This window comes from Lates calcarifer, linkage group LG6, assembly GCF_001640805.2.
Source record: "Lates calcarifer isolate ASB-BC8 linkage group LG6, TLL_Latcal_v3, whole genome shotgun sequence".
Taxonomy (NCBI): domain Eukaryota; kingdom Metazoa; phylum Chordata; class Actinopteri; family Centropomidae; genus Lates; species Lates calcarifer.
This window is the reverse complement of record NC_066838.1, coordinates 16,818,592-16,831,839: the sequence shown is the minus strand read 5'-3', so window position 1 is coordinate 16,831,839 and position 13,248 is coordinate 16,818,592. Positions and strand designations below refer to the sequence as shown.

Here is a 13,248-nt window from a genome sequence, read left to right as displayed (position 1 = left end):
ATCAGCATGAATATAATGTGCCAGATGGTAGTGGCAATATATCATAAGCCTACTGAACCCACCACCAGCACAGGCTACAGTCTTTAGGCTAATGCTTCTCAGAGCCACCAAATTAGTGGTTGCAAATAAGAGAGAAGTGAGTGGAATTATTGCAGACACATACAGTAAAGTAAGTGCTTTCAAATAAGTGCTTTAAAGATACACCTGTATTTCCTACATAAAGATGTGGTCAAGGATAATGAAGAGAGAAAAATACTGATAATCTGTGACATTTATAGGGTGAGTGGCCAACAGAGCATCAATTAAAACACAGTCAGTGGAATTAGCAAGTACAAGTACTAGAAGAGAGGGGCTGCGTTATATGGTTATAATTTGAATCAGCCATGTCTTCAAAAGCTGATTGACCCAAACTTTAATGTGGTTTATTATCACTTCAAAGATGAAACTAAGATTCAAATATAATTAAAATAATTTTAAGTTGGGGGTGTGTAGTTTTTAAGTAATTGCTGTTTCTCTCCCTTAGGCGAAACAACGACTCGGACTACAGTGATGGAGAGGAGGACTTTTACTACTCAGAGATTGAGGTCAACATGGACAGCCTAACGGAGGGCTTGTCCAGCCTCACGCCCACCTCCCCCACCACGGCTGGTCCTCCACCTGTCTTCCCGCCACCACTCACTGATGTCCCTCACTCCGAACACATCAACATGACTGGTTCGCAGAGCCACGCCCCGACACTGCTCAGTCAATCAGCTCCCTCCACTCTCTGCCACATTCGCACTGACCACGCCTACCAGGTAATTCACACTCGTCACCAGACACATATTAGACACATACACACACTGCAAAATTTAATGTCTTAAAAAAAGTACTGCAATACAATTAAAAACATGAAACAGTCCATATGTTACCAAGCCATTAAGTTTCAGTTTTCTATCGTATGGAATTTGCAGAGGCAGTTTTTTAGGTCAGCGTTGCAAAAAAGCATTGAGGTCAGGGTGACTTACTTAACTCTAACTCCTACACTAGTGTGGGTGTATATCTCAGGGAGAGAAAGGAAAAAAACTTTTTTGCCAATATTAACATTAGGTTACATGAAGAATGAAATCAGAATATTTTTATAAGCCAGCAAACCTATGAGACTCAATTATGCTTAAATTCCTGCTTGCAACACTTTATTTGAGCTGCTTTGGATATCCACGCATCCTTTCTCTTCCTCTGCTCGTCCCTCTTCTTTTTTCCCCTGTTGTTCTAACCAGACCCAATTCACGTAGACTCCTCACTCATATGCCCTTGGAGGTAAAAGTGAAATGTTTTCAACTGGAAGAACATATTTGGTTAAAGTATAAATCTTTAAAATATTTAATAATGAATTCAGTCCTTCGCAGTGGTTGGAGGTAGTATTGAACTTTCAGTTGCCATGACAACACAAAATGCACATAAAAGCAGACTTGTGTTATGCATATGCAGTGAAACAGCTTCTTGTGTTTCATTTTCCGCAGTATTGCTTGTCCTCATACTCTTCTATTCAATACTGCTAACCTTGTGCTGTCTTTGCTATTCTTAATGCTGTCATAGAAACTGTTGTATGCCATATCCTACAAGTGCCTGCCAGTATTGTTGAACTATTATTGTAAAACTCTCAAACTTTGTGTTTATGTACAATACACATTTTTGTGGTAGGCAGTTTTGATCTTAATTCATGATCAGTGTCGATATAAAGGCATATTTCAGATTAAGAGGTGAAATACCTTCCCCACTAATTATATGATCTCTTTTTTTCTGTTCTTTCTATCTATCTGTTTCTATCTGCACTTTTCCTGTCCCTCCTCCGTTTCTGTCTTGTCCTCTTCTGGCTGTGGTGGGGTGGTTGTCCATGTTCCAGGCCACTGCTCCAGTGAGTATCCCAGTGGGTCCCGAGCTGGCAGGGTTAGACAGTGGTAATGGGACCGGGCCTGGAACTGGGACTGGGAATGGCATCAGTGTGTCATGGCAGTCCCCTCCTGTCATTTTCAAAGGCGTCCCGGTGAGTGAGGCTTTGTCTCACGCCTTTTTATCTTAATCTTAACCGCTCTCCTGCTGTTTTTTCCACTTGTGGCCATTTGAGCTTTTTGTCACTCTGGTTTTTCGCCCTCCCTGCTGCTCTGTACCATCATCTGTTTATATAAAAATGCATCAGTGTGTCTGTATACAGCACAATTCATCCAAAGATAATATTCAAAGACCCTAACATATAATCCAAACAAAAAAAACTTTAAACCAAATGTGCATGCATGCACAACATTGAACATGTGTTGCCAGTGTTATACTGTATGTGCTGTCTCAGTGGTATGTATGATGCTGATGCAAATGAATAGAGATAAAAAGTAAAAAAAAATGAGTATGATGTAAATTCAAGTCGAACTGAGAGAATATGTGTTAAAAACAAGTTACTGCAACATCCTCAGTGTCTCTATTAGAATGTTTTAAGGGCTTGGGCCATAATGGTTGAAGGCAGCATTGGTTGAAGAACAGCCAGGAGACAGTCAGGGGACCTGAGGGATCCAGGAGGCACATACTGTATCTTAAAAGCACATCACATGTACTCAGGCACAGAACTGTTTAAAGATTTACAAACCAATAAAAGGATCTTAAAATCAATAATAAAACTGACAGGCAACCACTGCAGGGACACAAAAAAGTATGTAATGCCAGATTTTCTGGTTGTAGATAAAACATGCACAGATGAATTTAAAATGAATTGATTTTGAAGTGTGTCTTTTTTGGGGAAACAGGAAAGGAGAGCGTCAATGTTGTGCAGCCAGCTAGTGATAGATTGATGTCTCTACACTGGCTTTAGCAGTGTGAGGAGCCACTCTCCCTTGATGCCTTTTTAGTAATAAAAAAAACAATTTTGTTACATGTCTTATGTACGCAGAATAGAGATTATAGTCCAATCCAATAACATAGTCCTCTGTTTTCTATCAGTTGTGTAGCTGAAAACTTAAAGCCAATCATGTGCTAACATCGGCTATGCAAAGCACACATCATCAGTGTAACTGTGATAACTTGTATTTGTCTCCTAGTGGCATAGGAAGCTTTTTGAAGTTGCACAGAGCTCCACAAGGTGATACTGTGGCTCTTGTGATGCTGGAGCTAAGAGACCATGGAAAAGCATCTGCACATTCCAGTTTGTGCAATTTACAATTATTTAAATAAAAAGCCAAGCTTTTCCATTAAGCTACAGATGCTTTACCTTTTTTTAGTTTATTCTGACAGGGTCAGAATAAAGGTTTTGTCTTTCTGATAACTAATTTCTCTCTATACAGATACTTTTGAGAGTTGACCAAACACTGTGAGGCGTCGCTGTATCAGTACTATGTTGAGCAATGCACTCATGATGTCTTTCCCTTTCACAGGGGCCTGTGACTCATGTCCGAACAGTTAGTATCGGTGAGAAGCGGCAGCCAGCAGCCAACACACACACCACTGTTAACAAGAACCATGCTTTGGTAACGCCACCAGCTAAGTCAACACCAGGAACCAGGTACACAGCAGCCATTTTCTTTGTTCATATGTTGTGCGATTTTGTTAGAGATGTAAAATTATTCAGTTTAAATCAAGGAAGTGGGGCCAGTTGTGCTTTAGTTAATGCCAGTTATTTAAATATGTGTTATTTTATCCTTCCAACCATCCATTATCTATACCGCTTATCCGTTAAGGGTTGTGGGGGGCTGGAGCCTATCCCAGCTGTCATTGGGTGAGAGGCAGTCCGTAGCCAACACATATAGACAAACAACCATTCACACCTACGGGCAATTTAGAGTTGCCACTTAACCTAACGTGCATGTCTTTGAACTGTGGGAGGAAGAAGCCAGAGTACCTGGAGAGAGCCCATTCAGGCACAGGGAGAGTATCCACACAGAAAATCCCTGGGCTCAAACTGGGGCTCGAACCCAGAACCTTCTTGGTGTGCGGCACCACCGTGCCACCCTATGTTATTTTATATTTTAATCATATGATTCAGCAGTCAGTATTATCAATACCAAATAGTTTTTCTTCTCTTGCGTCTGTGTTTGTCCTTTCATGGCACATCCACTTACAATAAGTCAAACAAGTTGCTGTTATAACTACAGTCTGTCACAGTTTTATTTCAGTGATTGGAGATGATTGCATAATTATAAATTATCCTAATCCTTTAAACAGAGAAATAATTGAATGTAATTGTGTTTTATAGTTAATAGTTTATTACTGATAGGATGTAAACTAAGGATACACAGAAACTAGTTTATGTCATCATGCTAATGTTAAAAATTCTGAATACCATTGATTTTCTAATAAAGCCCAACCACAGTCACAAGGACACTAAGCACCATCAGGACCCTAAATCATATCAAATCAGATATCAGATTTTAAAAATGCAGTTATATGAATCATCAACCTCTTCAAAGATGGCCTCTCTGTATTGATTCACATATATATTGACTTTTTTAAAGGAAAGACTTGTGTGTATTTGCATGTGTATGTGTTCCTGCCGCTGTACCTACATGTGCACTGACACATTTAGGTGCCTCATCTGTGTGTGTGTTTGTGTGTTTTGCCCGTGTGGGCGCCTGGATGTCTGTGTGCACGTCCTTATGCTGTCACATCTGCTGTTACCAAGGAAACCCCGTGGGGAGGCGAAGAAGTGCCGAAAGGTATACGGCATGGAGAAGAGAGACATGTGGTGCACAGCCTGTCGCTGGAAAAAAGCCTGTCAGAGATTCACCGACTAATCCAGTCCCCTTCTCCTGTCTGCGAGATGAACTCTTCCTCACTCAGAGTGACAGCAAGGTGGACTCTTCCACTGGTGAGATGAGGGGAGATTTCTTCATGATGGAGCTCTCAGTGCTGCTTCCTTCAGCCCAGCAGGGGTTTCGCCTTCTCTCTTTTCCGTTTCCAAACACAAAGAGAAAATAAAACCGGTGGGTAAAAACAAACAAACAAAAAAATCAGCAAGAAAAATGAACTTTATGCAGGTTTGGAGACTTTTTCTAAGACTGAGACATTTTCACTCTGTTGATGAATAAGGAAAAAAAGAAACATTTAAATTGGTTTTTGAACCTTCTGATTTGATTTTTGTTTATCACTTGCCATTTTTCATGGCCTCAATTCAAGGCAATGTTTAAAGACTACAGATAAGCTTTTTGTTAAACTCTGTTGTTCATTGTAGGAGCATCATGTAAGCCACTGTTTACGGGGTGGATCGTGACTCTTTTTTTGGAGGTTCAAGGGTTAACACCAGCTTTGCTCGGTAAAACCTCTGTAGCATATCCGTTTTTTCATTGTCACTGTTTAAGGGACTTCAAACCTACCAAAGGCAAAAAAGCCTGTTCACTTACAACCAACAGCTTAGGTGTAAGCTCAATACCGAATCTAACATCACTGTCTTCTGCAGCCTTACTGGGTATCGACTGTATGTTTAAACACATATTGTTCAATATCTAACAACCTGTTCATTAGTCAAATTCAGTACAGCCAGCGACACGTCTTGTAATTTTGCAAAAATGCACAAAAACCTCACACCAAGTGGTACAGAGAGTTTCCCCTTGACTTTCCAAAATATTTGAGAGATGTACACAATATATGAAATATATCTCCCTCTTCTTTTCTATACTTGTGCCCTAGAGATATGCACCTTGAAGAAATAAGTCGACTTTTAGAGTATCACTGTAACCACAGCGTATGCCTGAGAGAACGGATATCTGTTTCTTATATAGAGTTTATTTTCAGCGATGAATTGCTTAAGCAACTAGCAGTTGCACTGTGCAATCGGCAGAATTACAGCATTTCATATTGTCTTTCTTGCATTGTGGTTGTCATTGTTATTGGGGTGAATTGAGGCAGAAAGGCTAATTTTTTTCCTTCGACAGCTGATGTTCTTAAAAAGATTGTTTACCACAATGAATGATAAATGAATGATTACTGCCCTTTGAAACTTTAACTTACAGTCTGACTGATGTAAATTCTGTATGTAGATAAATAACATAGAGATTGTAACCCAACAATCACTACCTGATAAGTCAGGCATTCTAATTCGTTTCTTACCATTTTAAATGGAGAGATTACCCAATCTGTCGTCTTTGGAATAATTATCATTAACCAGCAGTGCAGCATTTGTAGATACCAAATCTAACTTCATAGGAATTAAGACTTTTGTCTGTGTTTTCAGTAGATGTTGTGTTTAATCCTTTAAAATCATTCACTCTGGTCTGACATTTGAAAATGAAAAGTAAGAATCAAATCAAGTTGAGTGCAGAGCAGCAGTGTCAGTGGTCAACTGTATACCGATTCGTTTGGAAGTAAGTGTAGCAAAAGTTAGAAAATGTTCTACCAAAGTGGAGTTTTACCTTTTTAGAGTAGGCCTGTATTAGTTAATAGTTAACATCAGGCTAAGTTTTCCAAGCTTTAGATAAAATATAGGTGGTAGATTTTTAGATAGTTTTTTTTTTTTTAAAGCAGTTTCCATCAATATTGGCCACTCTAAGAAATTAACACCTTTTAATGCTAAAACCCAATCTGTTACTTGCTTTGTACCTATTAGTTGTCTAAGATATAAAACAGGAACAGAAAAAAATGCAAAGATAGCAGTTATCTTACAGCTGTGTTTTCTAGAAATCTTTATAAATGATACCCTCCTGCAACACAGGAGTGTGTTCCCACAAGACAAATACAGTAAAATGACTCAGTTAGTTTTTTAAAGTTTACCAGCCTCAAACTATAAACTCGGAATTGGTTTGTTGACATTGATGGACAAGCTAATGATGATCTCCTATTGGTGATATTAATGATGAAAGTAGAAGACCAAACTACACATCAATAGTCATAATTAAGAGTGTTTTTAAGTAACTCTCACATTGAGAAATTTCCACAAGAGTTTCCCCTCTTTAGTAACATATAGTCGTCCTTAACCTGCTCTGAGTCAACTCATGATAAAAGAGCTGAGCATTTTAACCCATGTCTCAACCATAGAGTCAATTATTTATATATCCCAAAATTATAAATTTCCCTCAACGTGCTTCAGTCTGTACAACATGCAATCCAGATAACAAAAAAAACTCTGCAAGATTTTTAAAAAAATTGTTTTTCTGATCTGATCTCAGAGGCAGAGTCATGACAGTAGATGTATTTTTTTAAGAGATTCACCCTTGTGCTGTTTGTTAGCAGCTTTTTTTGAATGTAGATTCTGCCGCATGTCCTCTACTCTAAGCGCTCCTGACACTGACCTTACCTGATCACCATAGCAACGTATGACAAACACACACATACACACTTTCACACATATACTATTACACAGTGCCTGTCCTTTCCTATATGAGCAGGCCAACTTTGAGCAGACTCCTTGACTGAGGATCAGTGCGACTTCAGACCGCTGTCGCCATAGAAACACCTGTGCTGTCCTCTGTCGCTACAGGGTTACCCGTGCCGCCTGCTGTCGGCCGATACTGCGTTAGAAGTGACCAGTTATCACTTCTCAGTGACAGATGAGAAGCAGATGCTTGACTGTTCATTGCTGGTTTGAAGTAAATGAGCAAAAACATATTAAGCACACATGGTTGCTGTAATACTCATTATTAATGTCTCATTCAGTTCCTGTTATAAGCCACCATATTGTTTGAAAAATTACTGATCCTGCCTGTAAAGCGTTTATTCCAGTGGCATAAGATAAGCTAGGTCTCCCTCTGTCTCCGTTTATGAGAGCAGTGGGCAGGCCTCCTCCGGTCAGAAACTTCACAAAGTGCCAATGAAAAGAACACAGAAAAGGAAACGGTATACTGACCTATTGAAATTGCACTACGTTGCACTGCGCAAAGACATGTTTTTATACATGGACATTTTATATAAACAAATTTTGAAGTGAAAGGATTTTCTTTTTCTTTTTTTCAAGGGGGTGGGAGGGGTGTCGTCACTGCCCGATGGAATAAATGGGGTGTCAGGGATAGGGGTTCTGTACCTCTGGGGTCCCCCCATTATTAGCAGGTGATCTTAACAGTTAATGTCTTGCTCTCTTTGTCAGATTTTATCGTACTAAACATAGTGGTGCTGGCAGTTGTAGAAGTGTGGTACTGGGAAGTACAGTGTGGTACTTAGGTTAATCAGTTACTTTGCCTTTCCTCGCAGGAGTGCCAAGGGCTGAAAAGCAGCACCTGCCTTGTCTCAGTGATGGGAAAAATGCGGTCTCAGTCAGTAGCTACACATTATTGTATTGATAACAGATGCTTTACAGCATTTTATTGCTTGGAGTTTTTTTTCACAACACACAAACACACCCACACACACACACACACAGTTTTTATCTAGAAAGCTCACCTTTGTGCTTCCTTTACTTAAGTAAAAAAAAAAAAAAAAAAAAAAAAAAAAAAAACAAGAAAAAGAAAAAACAGGTTCATGCTTCTTTACATTTTACTGAGCTGAGATAGTAATTGTAGATACTGTTATTAGTGCTGGATACCACTTTTAATTCTGTTATCTCTGGTTTGGTCATAGAGTGAGTGTCAAATGCAGCCCATCAGCTCTCTCTCCATCCTCAGTGTAAGCACTTTTAGATTCCACCAGCAGGGTCAGAGGCCGATGCTTTTGCTGGCAGTGAATGGGACTGTTAGCACATGTTAAGCTAACAGCTCCCCCCCCCCTTTGATCATTGGCCACTATTCCACCTGTTTATTTCAAGTTGCACTAAACTGGCCCGTGACGATTAAAGGCCCAGGCTGCATCATTAAGAGCTTGGCTCAGCTGCTTGGGCCCTCGTGGCCAGAAAGAACTCTGGGTACAAAGTTGCTCTTGTGCACAAATCTTGGACATGAGAACTTTATTGGTGAATTCTTGCGAAATAGATCAACAATTAAAAACCCTACAAAACGAGAGATGGAGATTGAAGTTGACTTAATAATGGGCGTGCAGGGGAAACTGGAGGTCGACAGTAGAGGGAAAGCAGACATGAGACACGCAGTGACGATATAGATGGATTTGCAGTTTCAGGGCTTTCTTGTACATATGCAACATTAAGAGAACCGTGAGGCTTCTTCATGTATTGATGTTGATTTTGTTGTTGTTGTATCTCTGTTATATGAAAAGGAAACTTTTTTACAGTACAGTTGCTCAGAATATTTTTCTTTCATTTTTTTAAAAAAGTCGATTGAGAAGCTATAGTGAACATAACACGTACAGATTCGATGTATATTGTAGCTTAGAGGCAAAGGGGAGAAAAACAAAACCTGTTGAATGTAAAACCTACAAAAAGAAAAAAAGTCTCTTTTTTTGTTGTTATATTTGCTGGCTAGTTTGTACTGCCTGTAGTGAACCAGTAGTGCACCCTGATTTTGGTATCCAAATCTTTAACACCCACAGACAGCTGTCACCACACTGCTAAATCATATCAAATAACACAACCATGCAGTATTGCTTTACTATCTTACTTTGTGCAATGAGACGCTTTATAATGGAACAAGAACTAACTTGAGCTTTTTGGTGACATCTGAGCTACTCGCTTGCCCTGTTGCGGTTTCGTCTTTTGTCTTTCTCCCTGCCAAATAGTCTTTTTTTTTTTTTTTTGAACACTTGTGGTTATCATTGTCGTGGATGTTGTTTGTGGTTGTGACGTTAAGTTGTTGTTAGGCAGGATAACGTTCGACCTTTGGTCACGATTAAATTTTTAACCTTGCGGGAATCTTCATCCTGCCCTGCACATTCCAACAGACAGCACACTTTTAGTGTCTTCCTCTTGTTTCCCAATTGACATATCCTTCCCATTTCCTTTTCACTACAGTGATTCTTCTCCAGTCGCTTTGCCTGCTATCCAGCTTTACTGTGGTCCCACTCAAGCCTTTACCCAGTATATTAAGCTAAACTAAACCCTTGAAATGTGCATAAAAAAAGCCTTCGTTTTTTTTTCCAAATATGTCAAAATTTATGTGCTGCTTTCTTGAATGTCAGTTTTCATTTGTGTGTAAACCAGCAGCAGCAAAGCCAATAGATCTCCTTCCAAATCAAATGTAATGCATCGCAATGGCAGCTCCACTCAGTTCTCGGCTTCTTCTACTGTGCTCTTATTGTTTGTCCAGGCTTTTACCCTCTGTCTGTCAGATCTCTCATTTGATGACCATTTTTTTCTCCTGTTGTGTTTTTACTGAGCCTTACACTGGCTGGTGTGAAAACTGACTTTTGCTTTGTTTTGTTTTCTCATTGATTGATTGATTGATTGATTGATTGTCTGGCTGAGTTTGAGGTTGTTTTGCGTGTCTAGCATCGCTCATTTTTTCCCCCCTGTTTGTTTTTTTTGTCAGGAGATACAACACTGAAGGGTTTTATGTGTTAGATTTCCCCTTTCAGTAACTGATAACTCAAGGCTGATTTTAGTTTGTTTTCCTCTAAATGTAAAGATGCTCATTGCAGCCAGACACACACGGAGCACTGAAAGCGTTTTCAGGAAAACGTGACATCAGCCTTGGGTCTTCACTGGAGGGCAGGATTTCTCCTGTGTGTGGGCTCAGCCTCTGGTCTTCATCAGCAGTCCCACGCACATGGAGGAAGCACTTTCTGAGGAGTGGTGCACTCAAAGAGTATTTGTGTGAATGTCAAGCCTATGACTAGTGCTTGAAAAGATGGATGACCATGTATGATGCTGATAATGTGATCTATGTGATGTAATGTGACAGAAAGAAAATAAACCTGAATGGAAGAAGGCTGCTGTCAGATAGATTTTTTTATTTATATTTATCATGTAGATGAATAAATCACTGCAGAGGATGTTTATAATGAAAAATCTTTCAAAGAAGGAAATGTAAGACTGTAGGCCGGATTCATTCCTGTGTCTGCTTTCTTTGACTTGTCTATTCTGACCCCTTGTGGACAGCAGTTGGTAATGACAGCACTAGTTGTACAAACTAGTTTACCATTCATCAGTTGTTCATCAACTAAATCCAACTCATTGTGGGAAAAACTGCACAGCTGCTCAGTGCTTTTTTATTTAGAAAATATGAATGTCCCCCTCTGTCAAACTGTTTTGAAAACTTAAAAAAGTCACACATGGAAAACCTGCTAGAGCAACACTTTCAGAGAGAAAATATTTGTATTAAGAGAATAAAAAAAAACAGGAGCCATCAAATTGCCAGCAGAGCGAAAATAAATTTATATAAATTTATATAAAGGTTAGAAAATATGACCTATAATGACATTAATTCTACAAAAAAACTGAAAAAACCTGAATTAAACTGATGGACAGCTCTGTTGCTAGCTGGTAGTTAGTGTTGGTGCACGCATGTAAAACATGACATCAAATAAGTTACATCAACTTTGAAAGATAACTAATATTAAGTTCTCGGAATAAAAACGTACTACGTCATGCGCGTCAGCGAAGCCTTAAGCCAATCAGGACAAAGTGTTGTCGTTACCGAGGTGACTCCCTGCACCACTCGGTGCAGCTAAGGAGAGCACACGTGGAGAACTTCGCAGGTGTTCTGACGTTGCGTAGCGTTGGCTAAAGTTGGATAACGTTCCTAACAGGCCCGCATTGTTTTAAGCCCAGGGCTCGTCGACGCTGCACAGCGCCGCATAACGCAGCAAATAGTTTGTTTGCGTATGACGTCAGTGAAACGCTGGGCAGGACGTCGTCGTTTTGCATTTGTGAATGGAGGCGCCATCATCAGCGCCGTTTACGGTTTATCAAATCAGTCAGATCGAGAAATCACGAGGAGCTTTAATCGAACACCAAGAGTTATTGGTGATAAAGATGAAGAAGCAAGAAAACGAGTGAAAAACGCCGCCAAACTCCAGCTGCGGTTTGTTGGAGCGGAGTCGGACAGGCCTAAGGCTCGTGTCTGCAAAGATCCGTCTCGTCAAAGGTACCGTAACATATGTGGCTGTTTATGTATTTAAGTGTTTCCTTCATCCTGAAGCCTGTGTTAATCTTGGCTGCAACGCAACGTTGTTGCTTCGTGTTAAATTACTGTTTGTTGTTCTCTTTAGGCCGCTCTACTGCCTTAAACATTGTAGCGTTTGTAGTTAAGTACCAATACAGCAATGTCAAAGGTACTCCGTTACAACCAAAAGCTCTGCATGAATCCTACTTCAGTAAAGGTCACAATATAAATCTGAGAAGTTATGAGATGCCTAACAGGAGAGGAAAGAAAAGAAGAAAAAACAAAAGTTCTAATTTACAAATCTGTTACTATGTTTTTGGACTGATAGTGGATTTTTGGTGATTAAATCGGATCATTTGAGGATTTATATAAATGAGAAGTTTGGAGAGAAAAATCATTATGTTGTGAAGCTTTTAACAATTCTCATACTTATACGTCAGAAGCCAAAAGGTTTGGAAACCACTGATTTAATCTGTTGATGTGTTGTATTTATAAGCTTGTTATATTATCAATCATGTATTTAAAAAAAGAAAGAAAAAACTGTATCCTGCAAAGAGCTTGGAGAACTATGCCAGGATTTTCAGTGAAGAGCTGACCTCTTGTCAGGTCCTTATAAATTAAGAATGAAGAATTAGGCGTAGGGATTAGGGTAATAGTCAATATTTAAACCACTGACCATATAATAATGTTGCCTACATAACTGACCCACTCTGTATTTTCTAAATTCAATTCTGAATATTTTAATTACCATTTCATTTTTTGCTTCTTGTTTCAGTGTTCTGTTTCCAGTTATGGATGCAAACATGAGCCTCAAGCCAGAACAAGAGTATGAGAGGCTGATGGGTCTGGAGCACAATTGCCCGCCTGGGTCCGTGTCTGAATCCAAGTGGCCTGATGGGATTGTCACTTGGGACTGCCATGGAACAGGGATTTGTGATATAAAGGTATATTACACTTCACACAAACATGCTAAAAAGATAAATTCACAACTTCACTGGATATTGGTATGCATACCTGTCTGTCTTTATATAGGCACAGTGAATTAAATAAAGAGTCAGGCGAAATCACCCTCTTCAGTGTATTGGTTATATGTTATTTTCACTGGGACTTTTAGCGCCCACACTGCAAAGCAAGATGAGGTTAATTTGTGCCTGTGTGTTGGAGACAAGGGATTCTTCCTCATCACTGATGGAGATAATGATACACCAGGCGGAAGTCATTTTTATTACTTCCACGTCCAGGCATAGTGTTGCATTGTGGTTGTAAAGTGTTGCATGGTGGGGAACTATAATGACATTTTTGCTGGAAGAATTTTGTCTGATAACAAATTTTGCGATAACATGATTCACGAAGTTGATTTTTTTCAGGATCA

At 39.5% G+C, this 13,248-nt stretch overlaps 1 protein-coding gene across 3 annotated transcripts in view; it reads left to right on the top strand.

Moving 5' to 3' along the window:
- slc2a4rg (SLC2A4 regulator) overlaps positions 1-12,941 on the top strand; it is a 40,519-nt gene extending 27,578 nt beyond the window's left edge. Inside the window, exons 6-10 of one of the 3 annotated variants that reach the window (XR_007813419.1) lie at positions 524-797; positions 1,886-2,026; positions 3,399-3,526; positions 4,643-4,943; positions 12,652-12,941. Coding sequence is in view for 2 of the 3 variants with exons in the window: in XM_018685972.2 (XP_018541488.1) it covers positions 524-797; positions 1,886-2,026; positions 3,399-3,526; positions 4,643-4,754 (655 nt within the window). In the remaining variant the exon portion in view is untranslated. Of the gene's footprint in view, positions 1-523; positions 798-1,885; positions 2,027-3,398; positions 3,527-4,642; positions 10,701-12,651 lie in introns of those variants that run through there. The other 2 variants (XM_018685972.2, XM_018685973.2) reach the window with 2 other exon arrangements.
- The last annotated feature ends 307 nt before the right edge of the window (positions 12,942-13,248 follow it).